At 43.0% G+C, this 24654-nt stretch overlaps 2 protein-coding genes across 6 annotated transcripts in view; both read right to left on the bottom strand.

Moving 5' to 3' along the window:
• btbd11b (BTB (POZ) domain containing 11b) overlaps window positions 1-24654 on the bottom strand; it is a 115784-nt gene that overhangs the window by 9978 nt on the left and 81152 nt on the right. For 3 of the 5 annotated variants that reach the window (XR_013963972.1, XM_080762023.1, XM_080762024.1), the window contains exons 3-13: window positions 24117-24321; window positions 19369-19521; window positions 18234-18399; window positions 14599-14688; window positions 11286-11387; window positions 10188-10281; window positions 9638-9773; window positions 8970-9190; window positions 8425-8603; window positions 4486-4591; window positions 4107-4221 (exon numbers count right to left, since the gene is read on the bottom strand). Coding sequence is in view for 4 of the 5 variants with exons in the window: in XM_080762023.1 (XP_080618149.1) it covers window positions 4107-4221; window positions 4486-4591; window positions 8425-8603; window positions 8970-9190; window positions 9638-9773; window positions 10188-10281; window positions 11286-11387; window positions 14599-14688; window positions 18234-18399; window positions 19369-19521; window positions 24117-24321 (1567 nt within the window). In the remaining variant the exon portion in view is untranslated. The remainder of the gene's footprint in view (window positions 1-4106; window positions 4222-4485; window positions 4592-8424; window positions 8604-8969; window positions 9191-9637; window positions 9774-10187; window positions 10282-11285; window positions 11388-14598; window positions 14689-18233; window positions 18400-19368; window positions 19522-24116; window positions 24322-24654) is intronic. The other 2 variants (XM_080762025.1, XM_080762026.1) reach the window with 1 other exon arrangement.
• LOC308313835 (nudC domain-containing protein 3-like) lies at window positions 2260-3327 on the bottom strand (the record flags this gene model as incomplete). Its single annotated transcript, XM_080761164.1, has 1 exon — window positions 2260-3327. One exon carries the CDS (start codon window positions 3325-3327, stop codon window positions 2260-2262), a length of 1068 nt encoding a protein of 355 aa, XP_080617290.1.

The raw sequence follows: 24654 nt of genomic DNA, 5'->3' as shown, positions 1-24654 counted from the left end.
AAATGCATGCTCCACCCAGTGGTACTGTGGTCGGCTGGATCAAAAGTGGTATGCATGGTATGAGTGGTTATAATTGGCTGTTGATGGTGACGTAATTAAGATACGTTCAATGTTGGTATATATATTTTATAGTGGGGCTGATCGTAAGTTCGTAGAGGTCGGCAGTACCTACTTGTGTGCAACGCGCAAGTTGGCACTTCGACAGAGTGCATTTCTAGTTGTGTCTGTGTCCCTTTTATGCCCATATATGGAATTATTTGTCAGGCATGCCCAAATATGGAGTCTATGCAGATGCCAGAACACATTGTGATGTCAGAAAAAGCCAGCTCCATATATGGAGATATAGCGGTGTTCAGGTGTGATCAATTGGCTAATTTTGGCCCATACTAGGCTAATGAAACAGAGGAGAAGGCACAATTTGTGCCTCTGTCCCGTTGTCTTTATGTGTGTCTTTTGTGTGTCTGTTTTTTTTTATTGCATTTATATACCTTTTGTATTTGTACTAATCTTGAACATTTACATAATGTATCTGTCACAATTATAATCTGATGTAATTTTCATACTACAAAATGACCAATAAAAACAGTATTAAAAAAGGAGATAACAGGCAAACGTTGATCAAAATAACAATTATTCTACATTCTCTAATTGTAATTGTAGATTAAGTAATGCAGTTTAACAATAATTTAACTCTTGAGAGTGTGAAACCAAATGGACTGTAATGTTTCACTTTACACTCTCAAAACTTAACGATGTATTAAGGGTACATTTGGTTATGAACTCTCCATAAACAACTACACTTTAGAAACAAGCCCAAATGTAGAACTACACTTTAGAAACAAGCCCAAATAATAATTAGCAGACATGACAAGCAGCATATATGTTTGTATGGATTTTCAAGTTTCGATATATGTATGACTTGTAACTGTGTGGAAATTTAATAAAATACTGCAACACTGCTGGAGGACTGCTGGAGGAATGAAGGGAAAACAGCGCCCCCTAAAGTTCACAGAACTGAATGCTTTAAGCCTGTTCTCTGCTATCTCCTTTATACAAATGCAATACATTTTTCTATAAGCTGGGTCAACCAATGTCAATTTGAAGCTATGATTCCCTGCTTTCATATGAAATGAAAAACTAAAATTTATAGTAATTCAATGACTTAGCCCCGGTCAGAAAGGGTCACATATATACAGGTATATTCATACATTTCAGGAATCTCCGTGTCTGTCCTCAATTTGTGTGTCCCCAAATATGGTGATGTCTGACATCACAGCACCGACATATCTGTCCGGGACTTTCTGTATATCGGTCTTTCAATATACAGACAGCTGGTATAATAAAAAAAGAAACACATTTGTGTGAAGTGAGTCATCAAGTGTCATAAGAAGTTGGCACTCACTCACTACACATCATAGTAAATGTATTTTGCCATTGACTTGAAAGTTTGTACTGAATAAATCGTACAGTAAAAAGTCCACAGACTTGGCTGTCACATGACATCACAGCACACACAAAGCCACATGTTGGAAAATAAAAATAAAATTTACATCAAGATTCAGATTTGAGGATTCCGGGGAGCAAATGGGCACACATGGCTTCAGTTACCCATTTAAGCCCTATTTTATACTACCCTCAGCCTTTCCAACCCTTTTGCAGAATCTCATGAACTGGCTTCTGAAAGTTGTCTGATCTAAATCTGTCCAGAGCAGCCATCTTCATCCACTTTTATTCTCCACATTGAGTCTTCTATTCCTCCTCTCCATCGGACAATATAAAATGTGAAGTGTAAAAAAACAAACCAGTGTGACAGACTAAGCAAGCCTGTGCACAGAGAATGTGGTACTGATCGGTCCAGCAGACAGACCCCTCTTAAAAAGGCTATAATATTTCCTCGTACAGAGCCACACCGTAAAATATTCAGAAAACATTACAAGTATTTGGGGATTGACTTCCTGGCCTTCTGGCTTCTTCAGGTTTCACGTAGTAAAAAAAAAAATCATAGAAAAAAGATCCAGCCAGAAAGGAAGCATGAGGTTCTCAAGGGAGCAAATCGCGGAGTCTGCTTCATCGTAGAATGGTACGCAGCAATTATTTTTTGTGACATGCTGTGTGTACGAGCTTGTAGATCGGCTATTTTTTGCTATTTTCTAAAATAAACATATTTTTTTATCAATTACTTCAATTTTTCACCTCTAGTTCTTCATTGAACACGTTGTCAAGTATAGATCCAAGCATTATGGACAGGCAAGGTCATTCTTAACTGCTGCCTGGAAAGCCGCCTTGGTTTTGGATGTTGAACATTGAGGGGTCAAACTGCTGCCCTTTGTATGGCGAGCCTTCAGCGTCCCAGCCCTTCTGCAGCATCTCGTGCACCTTCAGCTCATGGCTCTGTGGCTTGCCCATCATCTTCTGCTGGTTGTCAAATCTAAGTTTGTCCAGAGCTGCACGCTCCTCTTCATCGACGGTGGCCAGGGGACGTTCGCACTGAATCTTGCTGATGTCAATCTCCGGCTCTCCTTTTATCAATGCGTTCCACCAGATCTCCGCACACTTACTGAGTGATAGAAAAACGCAGCGTCCAGGTTCCAAGTTCCACACTGATTCTTCGGTGTTAATCTTTTGCGTCAACTCCCCCTCCAACAGCACTTTCTCTTCTGCTCCCTCCCTCACACAGACACGTACACTGTTTGCCTGAATGTTAACCACCACCTGACTGCCCTTGACAACCTTTATAGGGACATTTATACGGACTTCGACGTCTGCGTAGTCCTGAGACCACCTGTAGATGCCCCTCACAGCTCCGTTATAACTTTCGGGGTCAGCCTGAAATTGCTCCTGATTTCCTGCCTCAGCTGAATTTGTGCTGGTGTCGGCTGTCTGGTCTTCAGTATCGCTGCTGGGGAGCAGAGGGCCGGGGGCTGAAACTGATTCCATGGCGGAAGAGCATTCTACGGCAGCTGAGGTGGAGATCTCTGGCTCCTTCTGGGCAACCACAGCATTCTGGGCCGATGTCTCCTCCTCCGGCTTCTGCTCCACCACCTCAAGCTCTTCTATTGCTGGGGTTGCAGCTTTGGCTTCATCTTTCAGCCGCCGCTGCTCCGCAATCTGCTCAAATAACTTGACTGTCTTCAGGACCATTTTCTCAGCCACGCCAGCAGGGAACCCCACTCTGTCGCTGGGACTTGACGGCACACGGTAGAAGTCCGTCTTGCGGTACAGAAAGCCAAAATAGATCTCCAGAAAGTCTGGTACGCTTCCGATATTCTGCAGGATGCCGAGCAAAGTGCTGTCGTAGATTTCTGTCATTTCCAGCTGCGGTGCCATTGTTAACCACTGTAGGGAATTCTATTATAGTGGTTTAGAAATTACTGTTTCTTCAAGAAGCTTAAGATTACCAGGTGCAAGCAGTTTGAACAGAAATGACACTAGTGTCACCAGCATACAAGTTTAAGTACCGTGTTTGGCGACCTAGGCGTGATGTATGTTACTGCCAAAGCCATATATGGCTCTTACATAATGGTCAGAACGTACTAACCATTATGGTTATGCCATACCCAGAGGGCCATACCCATTGTACCCTTTGTCAGAATGATGTTAGTATAATAGCTGTCATATTGATGACATCAGGGATCTCCATATGGGGATTTGTGGATTTATTGCGAACGCAGTGAGCACTTACTATGAGACCTAGCAGCTCATGTCTGTGTGTCCGTCCGTGTGTCTGTGTGTCACGCTTTTGTGCCCATATATGGAGCTGCTTTGGGGACTCCTTATAGCCTTTGTGGTTCTAGTAGTTCTAGTAGTAATATTTCACACACATGTACGGTACGACGCGTGTCCCCCTCGGTTCATGAGCCCCTCGAATCATGATCTTGTGCATGCGTGTGGGGCACGTGTGCATGTGACATCGTTAAAATACCATTCCCCCGAGAAAAAATAAATAAATACCATAGCACCATAAAAAAAATAACTGTATATAAAAAGGGGCTCTCTGACCTAATGCATTGGGTCCTTGAAATGAAAAATGTTGAGAAACACTCAAATTAAACATTGCCTGGGGTGAGTTATTGCTAAAGTAATGAACTTCTGTAGGGTGTGGTTACCTGTTGGAGGCTGTGAAGAGCAGGACTTTGTGGGCGTAGAACGGTTTCCCCTCCACCAAAAAGGTCACGTCAGACATGTCCTTATTGTTCAGGAAGTGAGGATCTGAAAGATATTCTGTTTAGTTACGCTATTCTAATTAGTTATTCTCACAATCATAAAAAATGTATAATGTATGCCTGGCTTACACTAATGAGCCATTCTAAGTACATTCATGCAGCATTAATATGTCATTATCTGGCTTTTACATTCTCCAAGCACTAGATGGCATCCTAGACACTGCTCATAGGGATAATATTAACACCATGCATTTGTGATGTCCCATTTTGTCAATACACTATCACAAACATGCCCTGAAGCCCTCACATGCTGGTTCCTCACCCAGACGCGATGACTGTTTCCTCTTTATCTCCACCAATTTGGGAATGGGGTATGGCCCGTAGCACTGGGTGAAGATCACAGAGAGTTGTTGGCTGATCACCTCATTCTAATACAAGAGAGACAGGGAGCCATTGTATCACCAGGTCAGAGACAAGGCACACCACCTAGACATCTATATATAGACGCTTTGAAAAAAAAAGCAGCTAATCAATGTCTAAGCTAAGCCTAGAGCGCTAAAAACCTTTCACTTTTATAACCCGGTTTCAGACGGACGTCTAATAGCTGACTATTGCTCAGTGGGTGCACTAGCGACTCCCAACAAGGCGCCAAGAGGGTGCCTGCTGATAAGGGAGTGGAACAGGGAGGGAAAGCTTGTGCCTCCAGTCCACATGCGTTACTTCCTCCTGGTGAAACTCCTCACTGTCAAGTGAACAGCAGCAAGACTTTACCCAAAACTAACAGCAGGAGATCGCACTATATAAACACTGATGGGAAATGACAATGACTTAAACTGGGGAGAAAAAGAAAAACAACAACAAAAAAGGCTGCACCTCGAGCTATATATCTGTGACCAGCTCAACATTTATTACATTCAAGCAAGTGTTCAAATACATTTGTCATACATTCACATGAAAATGATTATATGACTGTGGGATGTGTTCACCAACGCTCCTCTCCCCTCCCCCAACACATCCTCAGACAGGCTGAATAGAGAACACTACTGCGAGAACGAGAGCCTCCCCCGTGGTCCGCCTGAGGTTTTCTGTGGATGCGTGCGGCCGTGCGCAAACTGTGCATGCTCCTGACTTGGAGGCTAGGGGAAGGAAATTCATGGCCAGTGCCATTCACCTGCATCAGTGGCATGCAAGCCTGTGTGCCTCGGTGCAGTCAGGCTTCCAGCCGCCACTGGAGTGTGACCGTACCAAACAGAAATTAAGCTCCATACTACGCTGTCGTGTGATGGTGTCGCACGGAAATAGCAGATCTACAAGTCACAGAAGTGTGACCTATACCAAACAACTATTAACAGCCACCTACTCCACCATGATGCTCAACGTGTGACCCCCATTCACACACATGCCAACAGAGCTCACAGATATCCCTTAGCCTAGATCAAACAAACAGTGCACACAGTGTCACAGTAGCTGATTTACGCCCTGAATCCTATTGGAGAGAGAAAAAGCACAATGTATACACATATTTGTTGTCATTCTGAAATATTTGTGCAGATGCAGGAATGTGTGAAACAAAACTGCACAAACTGGGACGTGATTGGAATCCAATCCAATCCACTTTATTTATAGAGCACATTTTAAATGACAGCGTTGAGCCAACGTGATGGTGTCTGAGGCTGCAGCAGACTATCTGGCTGAGAGGAGAAGATGGACTGCTTCTGCCTTGAAGTGAGGCTGGCATGGCAGGGCAAACAGCGATCAGGGACCCAGAGGAACCCAGAGAAATGGGGGTCACTGGGCCGCACCATAGATCACCCAAGACATACACAAGGACTGGCAACATGAAACCTAATGTCCGACTTCTGGGGGTGAACATTTGCCGAAAATAGAAGACTGTCTATAAAACAAAACAACAACTAATATGTAAATATCTAACAAAAACTGTTGGATAAGGTGCCTGCATGAAGCAAGTAGTTTAGATTCATGCATTCAGAGGGTAAGGTCAATAAGCAACTGTTCCTGAGACATGTGGCCCCATAGATCATATCTTATCTTATGTTTCCAGCTGCATGTGGCAGCGTGATAAACACCCCCTAGACATGATGCTACCGTAGTTATGTTGCATTCATTTACCCCCAATTGATGCTGAGTTCCAAGCAAGGAGGCACTGGGTTCTTAATAAAAAACATTGGCATGACTCAGCCAGGGATTGCATCCTGACTGCCAAATCCCAGGGCAGAAAGTCTAACCACAAGGCCACTGAGCACATACACAACAGACTGTACCTGCATTTATTCATTAACTAGAGTGTTGGAGCCTCTACAGCGGTGCACGTTGGGCACTGGCCTACTTGGAACGATGCAAGTTAGAAATGAATGCCCCATCCAGATATTATGTCTATGTCCCTTTTATGCCCATATATGGAGTTCTTAACTTCTTTGTCAGGCATGCCCAAATATCGAGTCTATGCAGATGTCAGAATGATGTCAGAACAGGCCAGCTCCATATATGGACACTGGGCCGGGGCCCTGTCCAGAGCCAGGGCAAAGGCCTTTTTGGGCTGCGCCCTCTACTGATATTGCCCAGAGAACTGCCTCATAGAGAATATTTTTCCTCCGGTGAAAAAAAATCCCTTTTTGGCCAAAAAGTACCGTTTATACGTGTGGTGCTTCCACTAAGGAAAGTAGTCTTTCTATTGACACAACCCGCCTTTGTTTTGGTGAGTAGCAAAAACGTTCTTTTTATTTACGCCAAAGAGAGGCTGGTCTGATTTCGATTTGAGATTTAAAATTGTAAGTCCCATAGCCTTACTGCGCAGGGCAGAATCGTAGAAGCAGTAGAAGGCTATGGATCAGAGCTAGTGTGGAACGTGGGTGTCGTTGAAGTCGTTGGGGCGAATGGTTCTCGAGTTACGTGGATTACAACAGTACACACACACACACACACACACACACACACACACACACAGACTTTGCGCATTTATAGGTAGGTAGGTAGGTAGATAGATAGATAGATAGATAGATAGATAGATAGATAGATAGATAGATAGATAGATAGATAGATAGATAGATAGATAGATAGATAGATAGATAGATAGATAGATAGATAGATAGATAGATAGATAGATAGATATTTAACATATGGGTGCCTGGGGGACCAGTGCCTGTGAGAACCTGGGCATCCCCTTTTATGCCCATATATGGAGTTCTTTGTCAGGCATGCCCAAATATGGAGTCTATGCAGATGTCAGAATGATGTCAGAAGTCGGTGGGACGAACCCGTATAGGCATGCCCAAATATGGAGTCTGGCACAGGCAGAGGAATTGTAATGTCATCTGTGGCCCGGGCAGAGGCCTTTTCTGGCGGTTCTGGACAACCGTGGGTCTGACCGACTTGACACCGGGCACTGCACTCCCTGTGGGGGTGTGGAACACGTGTGTCGAATTTGAAGTAGGTGGGGCGAACGGTTCTCGAGTTGCATGGATTACAGACATACTGTACAGACGTAAACATTAACATACAGTATATGTGAGAACTTATGCTATGTGTTTTATTATCTGAGCAACAGTAGCTACTCAGCATGCCGGCTGTGCTGAGGCAGAGGAGACAGAAGTAGACAACGTGCCAGACAGGGTAACAACGTGCAGTCATAAATCTGATAATATGACCACCAAGGGGATGATGAGCTGAACTGATATCACAGCAGACTCCTACTATAAACGCCAGGAAGAGGAGGGCGTGGTATAAATCTGAACGATGTGTCAGTATTTATAGTGAATGCGCCTGTGGGACGGAGCAATCACTGCGAGGCTGAAGGCTGATTGCATAATCACAGTGATGCATCGAGAAATAAACGGGTATATTACACAAGTAAAAATCCTCGTTTATAACTCTGAGCGTGTACAAAATGGAACCAGTTTCGTACACACTCTCAAGAGTTAAATTAGCCCTGAGGATTTTACTGTCTGTGAAATCGTGGCTCAACAAAAAAAACATAATATAGGTGATATAAAGAGGTGACTGCAGAAGATGGATGAGATGGAAAAATCTTTTACTATTTTGAAAAACATATTCAAATTGTTCAACTATTCCATCTACATCAACATGTTGTTAGCTTGTAGATCGGCTATTTGAACTATTCAAAAATGTTTTTCAAAAAAGTAAAACAGGCAAAGAAGTAAAGGGTTTAGAGGGCCCTTAGCGTTTAAGGGGGTCCTTGAAATATACCACATGGGTCAGGACAGTGAGTGGGGGGTTGTGTTACCTTGCTGGCTCTGAGGATCTGGAACATGAGAGGCAGGCCCTGTGTTATGAGCTCCTCTGTGTACTCCTCCTCCTCAATACAGCTGAACTCCTTCAGCAGACCCTGGATCAGTGGGCGACGGTTCTGCTGGAAACACGTGCGCAGAGACTCAAGCCAGGTGTGCAACGTCCACGGAACCCCTGGGAATCGGGGGAGAGGGGGATACGCCGGTAAAGATTTATACGAATCACATCGAACATAACGATCGATCCATGCAACCACGTCCGGACTATGCAGCGAAATCACAAGTGTTAATTTAGCTCTCGAAGTGAAATTGACACTCAATTTGACCGTGTAGTCTTATCATACTCATACGTCCAAGGAAATGAAAAGTGCAAAAATAAAGACTGAGCACCCACTTAGTACTGTACACAGTGACATCCTGAGTGTTTATATATCCATTTGTAAATTACAATTTAGGCATTTAGCATAAATGCACTGTGAACACTGTGACTGTGCTGTATAACTGTGTCTGCAGACTATTGATTATAGAAAGGGAGACGAACCGAGGCTACGTATGTCTATGGTGATGTCTACGTGTCCGTGTTCGGAGCTGTGGTACATGGCCTCTTTCAGCGCCTTCAGTCTGGCCTTCCCCGTTCGAATCAAGTCAATCTGCGTTGGGGTCCTCTCATCCAGGTCAGACCCCTCCGCCAGAATCTCCTCCAGAGACAGGACGTCCCCTTTCCCTTTCTCCGTCCGGGACAACAGCTTACGGAACACATTCCTAGAGGAATGGCAGCAACAGACACCTTAGCCAACAAATAAAACAAAAAGTGTGCTTGATTTGTATGCATTGGTGTGGGGTATTTGACTTTGTATTCAGTTTTTTCTATGCATTTTTATTTATGTATTTTGCCCCGTCTCCAGAATCTCTGTATGTGGACAAGCAGCCTGCGGAACCCATTCACGGATGGATACATCATATGTGCAAAAATACATGAATAAATAAATAAAAGCGACCTAACAATGACTGTACTGTAATAATACTGTACATCAGCTGCAATGCCAATTTCATGGACATGCTCGGATGAGTTTCTCCTTGTGAATGAGCTCGACATTGAAGTGCAGAGTATGCAGAATAAACTGACTGTCCATCCGCTAATGGACATGCGCATAATCGGCTGCCGCATAATCGGCTGACTGTACACGACCAGGCAACCGCGTGCGTTACCTGTGTCCGTGTGCTGCTGCCAGGCTGTAGGAGTTCATGTCTCCCTGGGGGGCAGTGGAGATGCCATTGCGGTACATAGTCCCCACCATGGGGTCAGCTCCCCTCTCCAGCAGCAGGCTCACCAGTTCAAAGTTACCTTTGTGGATGCAACAGAGGCAGAGAGAGAGAGAGAGAGAGAGAGAGAGAGAGAGAGAGAGAGAGAGAGAGAGAGAGAGAGAGAGAGAGAGATAGAGATTATTCCTTCCAGAATGCTGCCTTGGCAGGTCCTTTCCATATCTCCAGCTACCAGGAAATGTACCCCTAAAGACATAAATGAGCCAATGTTCACGCTGACATTCAGGTGCTATCCACCCAGTAAAATCCTCAGTGTTCATGTCATCCGTTTGCAGATGAATCCTCAGAGTTAAATTGACACTGAGCATTTTTCACCATGCACAGGTACAGTACTATACAGCAGCTCCTCGTTGGCCAGCTGGTGTTGCCAGCTTGGTGTTACTTGGCCAGCAGACGGCCTGCGCGGGCGGAGTCATGCGGTGTCGTTGTGCTGTACCTGCAGCGGCTGCCAGCTGCAGCGGAGTCTCCGTGTAGTTCTCCATGCCGTCCTGCAGGGAGCCCTCCACGTTGGCTCCGGCATCCAGCAGCAGCTGTAGAGATCGGGGGGGGGGGAGGGGCGGAGTGGAAAGGTGGTTGCAACGTGGAGGAGAGAAGAGAGGGTCACATAAACTCCAGTCACTTGGTGGCTTGTTCTCTTGGGTATGCATTAATCATACAGAATCGTGATTTATACCTAGTTGCACTGAAAATAGCCGATCTACCGTAACAAGCTCCCGATATATTTTCAGCATGTGAAATGGCGCACAACCAAGTATATCGGGCATGAGACATCTCACTGGATGGACATGGTCATTACTGAATTCTAATGTAGCAAATCAGTTGCACTCGTCCTGTATTCTGGATTCTTTTTTCATTGATATGTATAAAGAATGAGCATTTCTAGCCTGTACATCTTTTGACTTTATCTGAGATTATCTGAGTAAAATTTTCTCTTCATGAGTTGAAAAATTACTTCCAGTTAAAACTAATAGCTTGGGAAATGGAGCATGAAATGGTTGGACAAGTTCAATACCCATTTAGTTTTAACCAGTATTGTATTTTCTTGTCTCTGATGTGACCTACTTGGATTAAGAGCACAAGCCTTTTAGCCATGTCAGTTACAATTTAAAGATTTTAAAATTCTATGGGGAAGAAATACATTAGGAGAGATTAAACAAGGTCAATACCCATTAGCGTTCCACATTCAGCCAACTAAAACGCAGTCAGAAACATTTGCACAAATGCAAATCGACAAGGACAACATGACCAAAAGAACAATAGTTTACAATTTCCCTGACAAATGAACTCTTTCCCGGACAAAACAATAATGACCCAATTTCTCTTGCTCATTGGAAAAATACAATTTTAACAATATGAATTTTCGGGGAAAAAGAAGGACAAAATACAGAGCTCACACAGGGAGGAGAAAGGTCTCACAGTGACCATTAATTATCATTACGTCCATCTGGCAGCAAATACGACAGCGACCGACCACCAACAATGAAGTGAGGCACAAATGAGAGGGAGATGATGAGAGAAAAATCACAGTCACTACCTGCACCACAGGCACATGTCCATGTAACACAGCGAAAGTCAGTGGTGTCCCCTGCCGTGTTTCGGGATAGACTGAGGGGTGCTTGTGGATTGAGTTTGGCACCTGAAGGAAGTGACACAGGTAGGTAGGTATACAGTAGGTATAGGTAGGTAGTGGGAAAGGTGAAAAAGGAGAAAAATATAAAGCCATTAGAAACTCTACGTGGCCTATAGAACAGTCAATCAGCTGTGTATGGGGGGGGGGGGTTCTCTAAAGGAGGACTAAGGTTAATTAGCTAGGAACCCCTGGAGCTCAAGAGGACATGGAGTGCGGGTGTAATGAACACAATAGATTGATCTGTCTAGTTAGGTCTGGTCCTGGTTCGTTTTTTTGTTTATCCCCCTCTCGGATCTGTTGGATCTGCTTGACAGGGGAGTGGCCCCCTTCATAATCCCGACTACATACTAGGTATACATACTGTGTCTCATGACACACCAAAGGCTCCCATTTTTTTTTATAAAAAAGTTCACAGACACCTCTGGGACAGGAAGCTTGGAGGCACATGAAACACAATTAATTTGTGTTTAATCACGGTTAAGAAAGCAATAAGGCAGAGGTAATTAATTTGATGCTGTCTGAGGGGAGGGAGCGTGGCGCGGGGGGAAGTCTGAATGCATTAAAAGCGACTTGTCTGTGACGAGAGTATCTAAAGACACGTTCAATTAGAGAGTATCTGAGGCTGGGTCACGGCCATCAAGGATATCTATCGGCACGTTCAATTAGAGAGTATCTGAGCCTGGGTCACGGCCATCAAGGATATCTATCGGCACGCTCAATTAGAGAGCATCTGTCACAGTCATAAGGGACGTCTAGACACGTTCTAATAGTCCCGGAGAGCATCTGAGGCCGAGTCACAGTCATAAGGGACATCTAACAGACATGTTCAATTAGACAGCATCTGAGGCCGAGTCACAGTCATAAGGGACATCTAATAGACATGTTCAATTAGACAGCATCTGAGGCCGAGTCACAGTCATAAGGGACATCTAATAGACATGTTCAATTAGACAGCATCTGAGGCCGAGTCACAGTCATAAGGGACATCTAATAGACATGTTCAATTAGACAGCATCTGAGGCCGAGTCACAGTCATAAGGGACATCTAATAGACATGTTCAATTAGACAGCATCTGAGGCCGAGTCACAGTCATAAGGGACATCTAATAGACATGTTCAATTAGACAGCATCTGAGGCCGAGTCACAGTCATAAGGGACATCTAATAGACATGTTCAATTAGACAGCATCTGAGGCCGAGTCACAGTCATAAGGGACATCTAATAGACATGTTCAATTAGACAGCATCTGAGGCCGAGTCACAGTCATAAGGGACATCTAATAGACATGTTCAATTAGACAGCATCTGAGGCCGAGTCACAGTCATAAGGGACATCTAATAGACATGTTCAATTAGACAGCATCTGGTGCTGAGTCTGGGCTATAAAGTTGTACTTTGTGGTGCTTCTTGGTGACTGGATCAGGACACACAGGTGTAGTGGCACATGAACTCTTGGACACAATGGCTGATGATGGAGCACTGACTGATGAGGACCATGATCATGGGGACTTCACTGAAAGTCCACCTGTTGTTCCTCCCCTATAAGTGTGTGTTTGTCCTATGGCTTGTTTATTCCCTGAAGAAGACCTCCTAGGTCGAAACATTGGATTCTTGTCAATACATAATAAATATACAGCATCGTGGCTACGTGTGTGCGGCCTTTTTCTCATTTTTACTTATTTACTGCCTTAGGCCAGCACCTCATCAACACTGGTGTGCACCCTTTCCTGTTTTGTCTACGACTTCACTGAAAGACCATTAGGTTTAAAGAACCTCATCTCACCCTTTTCAGACTCCAGCTAGCACTAAATTCATCACTCTGCGGCGCTGTACCCTTTCCTGCCACCTTCTGCCTTGATTGATGCTAGCGATTGACAAGACATGGCTACCATGGCATGTAGACATACTGTAAGAATGTAATTTACATTATATATGAATGAATGAATGAATGAATGAATGGTTTATTTCAATTCGATCTATTCAGTTAGACAATTACAAAACATTTTTTCTTTTTTTAAAAACACAATCTACATACTACATAAGCCCCCCTCTCCCCGCGCCTCATGATCCTCACCTCTTGTTTAACAAAACTTAACAGAATGGCAGAGGGAAGTGGAGCAATGGTTCTCAACAAATGTTCTCAACAAATATTTATCAGTGACCTCCAGTTTGATATCCATTGTGGTTCCCAAACTTTTTCAAGTCAAGGACCCCCAAATTGACACTAATTAGCCCCACGGACCCCCATTTGAAAAGATATGCCAGGGGCCCCCATAAGAGAAGATTGTTATGGCTCTAGCAGTGATTATCAACCATTTTATTTTCAAGGACCGCCAGTGTGACATGTGTTAGGCTACGGATCCCCATTTAATGGCATTTTTATATCTGGGACCCCGATTTATATTGTAAAAATAAGTGGGTCCCCGGACCCCTCATTGAAAACCACTAGAGTAGAGCAGGGAAGAGAGATGATGGACAAACATCACACAAATAGATGCACATGAACAAAGAGCATCACTTCCACAGCACATAATTATTAACACACTATACAAAAGCCACATGCATTTACTAATTGAACTCCTACCAGCTAACAAAAGGTTGAAAGGTCTAAGCGGTTGTAAACAACGGATCTCTACTTAAGAAAAAAAAATCATATACTGTACAAGAAAGGCGGTGGAATAAAGTATAGTATAGCTACAGGTGTTGAATTCTTGTCTTATACATGGTGTAATGTCAGATTACACTGCAGCCTCGAGTTAATTACTGGTATTGCTTTTATAACACAGCTGCCAGTGATTAGCAGCAAGATTCACCTACACTTATATAACTCAAAATGGAGAACAGAGAACTTCTATGAGTTCCAAATGGGTGGTTCTAATTAAACTGTTATAATCAGCTTCATCAACCACTTGCACATGGCCTGAGGAGCTCAAACAGTAATATCCAAAACATGAATGTGTTTCTAGGTCAAGTGTAGCTTGTTGGTTGGTGCCACAAGGAATGGTTCACGGGGGAATAAACAAAACGTTGAAAAGACATTCTGCTGGACGGCGTGTGTATAGTTTTACTTTATGGATGAAAGAGAAATAAAAAATCTGTCACACAAAACTATTTAGCACATACTGTAATTATGTTTCCTGGCATTTGCCATTGATCAGCACAGTCTCCAGAGCAGACTGGCTCCTGGTCCATTCAGACAGACGTCACCAGCACTGACCTCACTGTTAATATCAGCCCCAGCGTCCAGCAGCATCTGCACCATGGCCTCGTCTCCACGGACACACGCGTACATCAGAGGGGTCATCCCCTAGTAAACAGAGACAGAGAACACGCACATGATGAATGCGATTGTTGTCAAACATTTTCATGTCAAAGACCCCCAAATGAATTAAGTATCTGAAAAGAGTCTGTGCCAAGAACTCCCGTATTGCTAAAAGCTTTCAAAAATATTCCTATTTTTTTCACAATTTCTATTGTCGAACGATTTTTCTACAAACTAATAAGCTTGTAGATCGGATATTTATTATTGCGAACGCAGTGAGCACTTACTACGAGTAACTTTCGTATGGGCACTTTTGTGCCCATATATGGAGCTGAGTGGACCTGGCCCCTTTTGTGCCCATATATGGAGCTGAGTGATTGCTGATGCAACACATAGCGGGACAGACACACACACAGACAGACAGACAGACAGACATGACCTGCTAGGTCTCATAGTAAGTGCTCACTGCGTTCGCAATGAGACCTAGCAGATCATGTATGTCTGTCTGTGTGTGTGTCTGTCCCGCTATACGTCCAAATATGGAGTGTGTGAATAAAAATTAAAAAAAGCCACCGCTCATCTGCTGGAAGATTTAAGTGAGGTGCCGGAGTCACAAAAGTATAATGAAAAAATAAAGGGAGGCTCCACACACTCAAATCTGTGTACAATCCATTTAAAATGGATTGTACACAGATTTGAGTGTGCGGAGCCTCCCTTTATTCTTTCAAAATAGCCTAAGTATAAAAGGACGGTGGCATTGTCTATATCACTATATACTTCACATTACTGTGAAGTAATTAAGTATTTTCCAAAGCACATTGTGGTTCATTTTATTTTAGAGGAAGTCATTGGTTTCATATCATATACTTGCAGGGACTTGCAGAAACATGCTTGAGATATACACTGTATTCCAACACTGAATATCGTTGGGGTGATTATTTGTCAATGTTGCTTCAAGATCAGATTTACAATTCTGAATCAATTATTCAGTTAAGTTCTAGGATTACATAGAAACATAAATAAACAAGACATCTAAAAATAAAGCTGTACATGGGGAGGTTGTCCATGTTTATGCATGATATATGGCCGAAACTGTAAGGAGACAATGGCATGTATTGTTGCTGGTATGGTCCCTTAACATAATTTTCCGATATTGTGACATGGAGTTAAGTCTGTAATTATAAAAAGCCTCGGATCCTCACGATGAAAAGTCAGAGTGAGTGCTGTGTTGTGCATGCGACGATTGATTCTACCACTATGAATACAGTGGATTTAAAACCAAATGTACCACATTCGCTCCAGCGCAATCATCACCCGAAAGAGAGAAAACTAAATCACAAAGCCAAGGCTGAACTGAACTTTTTTTTTAAATATATATTTTTATCCCACGATTTTGTAACCCATTTTTCACCCCTGTGCCAATCATTTACTGTGATCCTGGGCTCTACACACCCTCCGCCAACCTGGGGAGAGCAACGGACTTAACTCATGCTTCCTTCATGCCTGAGTGTCCAAGTTGCTCCTTTACACCTGCCAGGGGGAGTTTCCCTGGTTGGACGTAGCGCGTGGAAGGAACACGTTATTCCAACCAGTTCCTTTCCCCTCCCGTGAACTGAACTTTTGATGCCCTCTCAGCGTTTTGTCTTTGGTAGCTTCCCTCCAGGCAACAAGACTAATTAGCATGAGAGCTGCAACGTGATTCAGAGGAGTAAAGTTCTGCTGTTGATATAACATTTCCAGAGATACTGTACAAGTCAGTATTTCCACTGGAACTAACATCAAAACAGCTCGTCTTTTCTGCACCAAATATGGATCCTGAAGCTAAATGCTGACTTTCCCAAGATGCATTCCCAATTCTACATTATTTTCTCAGTGAGCATTCCATAGAAGGTGGGGGTTTTGATGTGACACAGAATTCCGTAGCTTGACTGTAGAATATCATTGCTGTCGGGCAGAAACCTTTTATCTCCATATTTCATCTTTTTATATTTTCTTTTTTTAAACAAATGTTATACTTTGTTGGATGACAGTAACCCTCAGAAGTATCGAAAATAGCACAATATACAAGCTTACAGCTCATTGCATCTGCTATTTTCTCTATTTATGACTCATTTAGATTAATTTAGATTTTTCTTTTTTAAATGTTTGATAGAATATTAGAATAACATGGCCAAAATAGGGATGCCAGATTGAAAGTGGTTAAGTCTGTCTGTGGGGTTTATAAATATTTAACCAATGAAAAGTATTACCTAAAGAGCTTGTGACTAAATACATATTTTCAATCTTTTTTTGTCTCCTCCCATTTCCTGAAAATGAATGATTTTGGACCTATTCTATTACAAGGTTTCCACCCAACAGTGATGATATAATGAGCTACAAGGGAAGTTTGTCTGAACATTCATCTAGTCTAGTGCATGGGTTCCCAACCACTGGTACTAGTACCACTAGTGGTACTTGAGCCCCCCTCTGGTGGTACTCAGAGGAGGTAGTTGTTCTGACCAAGCAATTGGTTCAAATAGGCTCTCCAGCCGTGCTAAAATGAGCATGACATGAGCATGACCTAGCTGTAAGATTGTAGGACGGATTAATCACATTAGAAATATATCAATTTGCTGCATCAGAGCAGCAGCGAAATTGTCTTAGGAATGGAACAAAAACAAAACAATTTAAAGAATAAATTACATTTTCCTCCTGGGTTAATAATAGCTGAATAGGATGGGGCAGATCTACGCTCCTGTATTTTAATATCAGTTATTACGGTGGTACTTGGAGTGCCAGATATTTTCTGTGGTTGTACTTCAGTATAAAAAGGTTGAAAACCCCTGATCTAGTGGGATGGCTTTCCTGGGTGGTGTGCATGGATGAGTGAGTCATGTTCTATGTTGTGAACAGCATACAGCATACAGGTTCACTGTGTGAGGAGCAGAATCCCCAGGCAAGGTGTAAATGTGTCTAAATCTATAGTATACTGTATGTGTATGTACTAGGCATATGTACTGTACATACTGTATATGTCCCTGAGTGTGTGTGTGTGTGTGTGTGTGTGTGTGTGTGTGTGTGCATAGTTACTGTACTTGTGAGTGCCAATTGTCCCCACAAGTATAGTAGAATCAGAAAAATAGACCATTTTCCTGGTCCCACAAGAGAAGTGGTTGTTGTTTATGGTTAAAACAAGATTTGGGGAGTCAGGCTTTCAATTAGGAAAACGGAAAGTATTAGCTATAGACATATAGACCTTAGAGTGACATTAGAATTTAGTTTTAGGTATTAGGTGAATTATGCCTGTTTTAGAATTCTTTGAATGCTGGTGTCTACTACACACAAGCACACATTGTAGATCACCTATATTCTTTGACTTTAGTGTTACGGATAAAAATGGCATTCATAAAAAAGGCACATAAAAAAAAGGCATTCATAAAATCGCCTGGCGCCATGTCCTCACAAGTACAGCATAGTAATACAAATCTGTGTGTGTGTGTGTGTGTGTGTGTGTGTGTGTGTGTGTGTGTGTGTGTGTGTGTGTGTGTGTGTGTGTGTGTGTGTGTGTGCTTGCGTGCGTGCGTGCGTGCGTGTGTGCGTGTGTGTCTAACCTGCTCGCTCATGCTGTTTATGCCATCAGGCCCCAGTAGGCTGACAGCCTGTTTCACCAGGTCCGTACGCCCACAGTTGAGCATCCGGAAGCCCAGGTCCTGGAGGAACTTGGCCTCAGTGGAAGGAGCATCCAGCTTCCGCGAGGCACAGAAACAGTCGTCCGCTCTAGAAACAAAAAACCAACACACAACATGGTTCACGTTGGTACGTGACAGTGCCGGAAAGTAACTAAATACGTCGTATGCAGATTAAGATTATTACAAAACATACATTAACCAATGAAGCTCTATTTTATACTGTACTTCCGCTATTCAAAAATCTGTAAGCTCACAACGCAACGGCAAAATTGCAGTACTTGGGACTGCTGGTGTTGCGATGCTTCATGACTCCCTTAAAATACCTGACTGCGTTTATATTCTCTACACTGTAAAGTCCTGAGTGTTCATTTAGCTCTGAGCACACACACACACACACACACACACACACACACACACACACACACACACACACACACACACACACACACACACACACGGACCCTTACGGGTTAAAATAAACACTCAGGATTTTGCAGTGTACACAATGGGCCTGAAAAAGGCAATTACTGCAAAGTATGTCTTTTCTTGATCATGTCAGAGATTGTGTGCATGTAGTCTATGTGTGTGCACTCGCGCCTGCAATGCTCGTGATAATGATATTTCATATCTATGTCATTGCTTCATGTGATTTATGTGAACGTGCTTGGATCCATACATTCTGAAGTGCATATACTTTATACAGTATATATTATACCGTCTTGGTCGGGTGGAAACCTCATAGTATATGGAGAGAAGAAGTTTCTGCCTGACAGCAATGATACAGACAGACAGACGGACGGACGGACGGACGGACGGAGACAGACAGACAGACAGACAGACAGAGCTGTCGGCAGAAACCGACAAAATTGTCCAAAATTGTTACTTATTTACTGTTGCGCGACACAGGCACACGAGTCACGACGAGGTATAAAATTTGGCATTGATTTTACGCAAAACAATAAAAAACATAAAAAGATTCTATATGGAGATGTGAGGTTTCTGCGCAACAGTGACGATATAGTATCTGAAGCGCTGCATAATGCATATATAGTCGTACTTGAGCTGGCGCGGTTCACAGTCCACTCCAGCCAGCAGCAGCCTGGCGGCCTGCCGGACGTCATCGCTGTCCACAGAGAAGCTGCGTCTGTGCTCCGTGTGGGCCACAGAGACACGGATCCACTCCATCAGGGGCGGCAGCACCATGAACGGCCTGCGGGGGGAGACAAACACTCATTGGGCACTCACGGCACCAGCACACACAGGCATATGCTAAAAATTAAGTTGTCTACTCTACCGTGCATGTAGTAGACCCATGCCAGAGCACTTAACTGCAAAATCCACCAATCGCAGTCTAGTGGTGGACAGTAACAAAGTACATTTACTGTATGAGTACATAATGTACATTTACTCTATCTTACTTGTGTATATATATTTTTGGAAATGTATTTCATTGCACTACATTTCAAAGACAAATATTGTAATACGGTAATTAAAAAAATTAACCCTATTTCAAATATTAACTGTTTTTATAGTAAAAATGTATGATCTACAACAGGGGTCCTCAACTAGAAATGCTGAAGGTCCACAAATAATTTTAAAATTATTAAAATAAAATAAAATTGCGGGTCACGACTCGCGGGCCACGTGGGCCCCATTGGGTGGGGCTGCCCCCCACCACTAGAAACAACTATGCCTGTTTAGTACAGTCAAACCAAGCTTATACAAATCGGGTCCCATCCAACCAACCAATACTGGGGTGCAGAGTAGAGACAAATATTCATTATTCACGTCCAAAAATCCAATTTTGTTCATTCAACTGAATGTGTGAATGTGTCACTGCGACCCCTTTAACAGCTAGTGAGCCAGTCAGCGCAACAATGTCATCAGGACATGCCGGCCCATAATACACAGGCACACACAATCAGTCGGTCCACATTCAGAGCATTAATTGCGTTGCTCTCTCGTGGTCGCGGTGACATTTTTTCTTCTCTTTATTCTATCATTTCTCCAGGGTCCACAGAGAGGTGTGCCGCGGTCCGGTCGTGGACCGCAGTCCGCTTGTTGAGGACCACTGATCTACAAGCTACATTTTTTAAATATTTTTTGGGGAAAATGTCTACATTTCAATACAGCAATGCAATGATATTAAACTATACTTTATCCTCAAATGTAGGCCTACTTTTGAATGTTTAAGCATTTTTTAAGCATGTACTTTTGAATACTTTTAAAGCAAATACTCCAGTACCTTAACTGAACTACAAATTTGACCTGGCAACTTTCACTTGTAGTTGAGTCGAACTCAAGTACTGTGGTTGAGTTTGTTCCCCACTACCCAGTACAAACCAGCACAGATCCTGCACAGGCCTTACGGCATGGTTATGAGTTTGGTTTGGCTAGGAATAAGGATCTAGGAGGGCAGTTAGACAGCAGTTAATCGACAAACTCCCAGAGTCAGAGCTTGCTGAAATAGGTGACCAATACCTAGAAGCCACAATGTCGAGAACTTGGATACATACAGTATAGTACAGGTCTTTCCTCTCTGGCCAATGGATACAGACGTTTTAAACTAAAACAGCTGTGTCACTCATTGGACTGCCAACTAAGCTTCTAAAAACATAACAAACAACTAAATAAAGAAAGAAAATTGATGCCCAAAGCAGCTCTATTGTCTTCCTTAATTCCTCTAATCCTTGTTCAACAATAACGATTGTTCAGAATGTTCCCATTTGGCCAAATTATGTTGCACAACAAACAAAACAAACAAACAAAATCGCTTACCATAAGCGATTATACCATTTGCAGAGCTCTTTCACCAAGTGAGTATGGTCCCATAGATTCGCTGTGTCAGTGCATCAATACAAAATTACTGGATATGCCAAAAATCTTCTTCCAATTAAACAAAAAGACTAAACGGAATTGTCTTTTGTGCCAAGGAAGTAGGGCTGAAAGTTCTTAAGTGCTCACCTTGACTCGAGCCAGAAATGTTGGTGTAATTATGGAGTCCAATTTTAATCACTTGAACCCCAGTGTGAAGCGTCCATATTCTGGTGGAAATATTAGCCCCAAAAACCTAATCTACAAGCTTGTAAACCGGCTGTAAATTTTTGTCGAAGAGAAAAAATATTAAAATAAAAAAACTAAGAGTAGTTTGCTAAATTTGAACATGATGACACACGCACTCACGCAGGCAGGCATGCCAGGCACGCATGCACGCTATGGCTCAGTTGTTAAGGCAAATTTATAAACAAACCAATATTGAGGATTTGTGCCCAAACAAGTCAAGACCAAACGATTTTATTTAGATTATATTATTTTATAGTTTCATTTCTCTCTTTTTTTTTATTTTTCTTCAATGTATGCCTTTTGTAAAGCATGTTGAATTGCCTTTGTGCCTGAAATGTGCTCTACAAATGCCTGCCAGAGGATTTCATAATGGAACAAATCCTTGAACACTCTTTGACAATTGAGACCAGAGATTATGTTCCTAATATTCCACTGGCAATTGTGGCACAAACAAGCTGTAGCTTTTTTGTCCTTCTTGTTGCTTGCTTGCTTTGCTGTCATGCACACTATTGGGATTCACTGCTATACTATACAAAGGACGTCTCAATGCATGGATGGACTGTCCTTCACATGTGCACATGCTCCCAGCTGTCACTCATCATTAATTAGTCACTTTTCAATTCTATTCCGAGTCCGTGGGGTCTTCTAATGCTCCTCAGTACATCAGCTGATGAATGCCAAACCTCGTTTTCTCATTTCAAAGGAAAGGAGGAAAGTTACTTACAGTCAATGAGACGTCAGGTCAGAGCGAAACATTGAATTCATTAACATTAAGCCACAACACCTCATCAAGAGGCATCAAGAGAATATGTTCCTCCCAGTGGATATGCAAAGTCAGAAGCAGCAGTTCAAGGTCAGGCTGTTTCCACACAACCCTATTTCAGGTATTTGCTGCTGACAAGACACTGCATGTTTTTTGTTTGTTATAGTTTGAAGTTTTAGAATGCATTGTGTTTACTTTCTATACATTATTTCAGATCCACATACTGGCTTCCTTGGTGTTCAAAGTTAAAACAGATGTGAGCTGGAGACCTGTGAGGCACATTGAACTGATGTGAGCTGGAGGCATATTAACAGATCGCTAGCTATGTTACAGGCAATAACGGGTGGAGTCCCTCAATTCATTTTTGCTTCATCCCACTTTAACAAGTGAGTTCCAAGAGAAACCATAAAACAATAATAAATATAATACAATAGACCGCTATTTATAAAGTGGAGCGTATAGTAAAATTATAGTGTAATATGGACAATAAAGTCATCACAAAACACTACATCATCAAACCGAACATTTTCACTTCACAGGTTGGAGCTGTGTGAATGAGATTTGGTAAGGGACGTTGGGACAAGGCACTCTTGTGGGAACTGCAATGAATTGCTCTGTGCTACGAGGGCGTTCTCAGCGAAAGCTTGGAAAAAACACACAAAGTGGCCAGCAATGATGCCGGAATCACGGGAATTAACACTGTGGAAATAATGGCTTCATCTTTATGTCATTCATGCTGTAAGGCCACAACAACACAGCGCCGCGAGGCTGCCGGGTGATAATGACCTACTTAGGTCAGTAACTCAGATTATCGATACTGACTGGGCACGTGTCTCTGCATGCCTGTTCCAACTTTCATTTCCTGCCGCTTGTTTTCTCTTGGGTCACCCGAAGGGCTTACACTAGCTCTAACAAGCTGACAATTGACTCGTATAAGCCAGTCCTCTCATTCCATATAGGAAAACATCTGGTGTGCCATTTGCTAACCGTGGAGAGCCAGAGGTATTGTAAAACACTGGTTCTCAAAGTGAGAGTCTGGTTGGAGTCCCCCCCAAGGACGGTCCTTGAGGGGGACCCCAGGCCACTTTAACTTTATATGCAGTAGTACATTGGCTATTCGAAAATGGTCACAGTGTGTCACATCGCTATGTTTCGTGAGTTTGTAGATTTGCCATTTAAAAAAACCTTCAGTGTAAACAAGTGTTATAAAAGACCAGGGTAAGAGTATACGGTTACACCAGGGAGATGTCTGTCTGTCTGTCTGTCTGTCTGTCTGTCTGCCTGCCTGTAGTTCTCTGTGGAGGAAGGTATTCTGTACCACCAACCTGTCATATCTAATGTCACGTCTATGTACAGTAGTGGTCTGTGTGTGGCCTGAAGAGAGATGCAGTGTCGTTTTCATAAGGGTGATACTGTGTCTTTTGTCATTACAAAGCTTTTGACACAGCTTTAATCTCGTTAGCATCAGTTATCATTGGGTGAACTCTTTCTTCTGTTGGAAGGATTAACCACTAAGCCCTATACGTACTCTACTTTGTTGTACGGAGTAGCGAAAATAGCAGATATAAAAGCTCACAATGTGGCATGTTGTGATCTGCTTATTCATGAGGTTTTGGGAAAGTGTGATATTTGGGGATTTTTATTTTATTTCCACCTGCTCAAAATAGGGATGGTTTAAAGTGGTTAATTGATACAGATAATTGAACTGGTGCCGATATATATTTTGTAAAGGATGGCACATAATACATTTATATATCTGCGTTGATGCAGAGGTCTCTGTTTGTGGACTTATTGCAGTAGACATGTGAAATGATCCATTTGGGTACTCAATAGATCCATTTTCAAATCAAAGTGGGAAAAAACATTTTCACTTAATGCCTGGGTCACGTTGGCTGCGTAGTGTCAGGGCGTACCATTGGCGATACCGATGTGGTCAAATAAAGCCACATAATGAGTGGATATGAGGGCAACATCCTCACCTCTCCGTCTGTAAGGTGACCTTGGAGGGCTCCACGTTGGGGTTCTCCCACTCCAGCTGTGGACAGTGCATGAAGTAGCACAGTGTGTAGATGGCCTCCGGGGCCCAGTGGACCGCGCCGTTCTTCTGGTGGAGTGGCGTCCCGTTGCTGTGGTTCCTCATGTGCAGCGGCAGGAGGTGGTGCATCGCCCGCGACACCAGGTCACCTGTACACACACAAAGACACACACGTACGTAAGCACGGCCGCACAGAACACACAGGGCAAACAAGGGCATATGCATAATGCACAGATGGAATTAAACAAGTGTGCAGGCAGAGGTACATTCATGCAGGAACACAAATATGCGCGCACGCGCACACACACGTGCACACACGCACACACACACACACACACACACACACACAAACACACACACACACACACACACACACACACACACACACACACACACACACACACACACACACACACACACACACACAAACACACACACACAAAGAAAGAAAGGACACGGTTATTTTAGAATCGTGGCCTTTA

The sequence above is a fragment of the Protomyctophum bolini genome (assembly GCF_963924005.1).
Source record: "Protomyctophum bolini genome assembly, chromosome: 4".
Taxonomy (NCBI): domain Eukaryota; kingdom Metazoa; phylum Chordata; class Actinopteri; order Myctophiformes; family Myctophidae; genus Protomyctophum; species Protomyctophum bolini.
The sequence above is the reverse complement of the archived record's forward strand: the minus strand, read 5'-3'. Positions and strand labels throughout refer to the sequence as shown.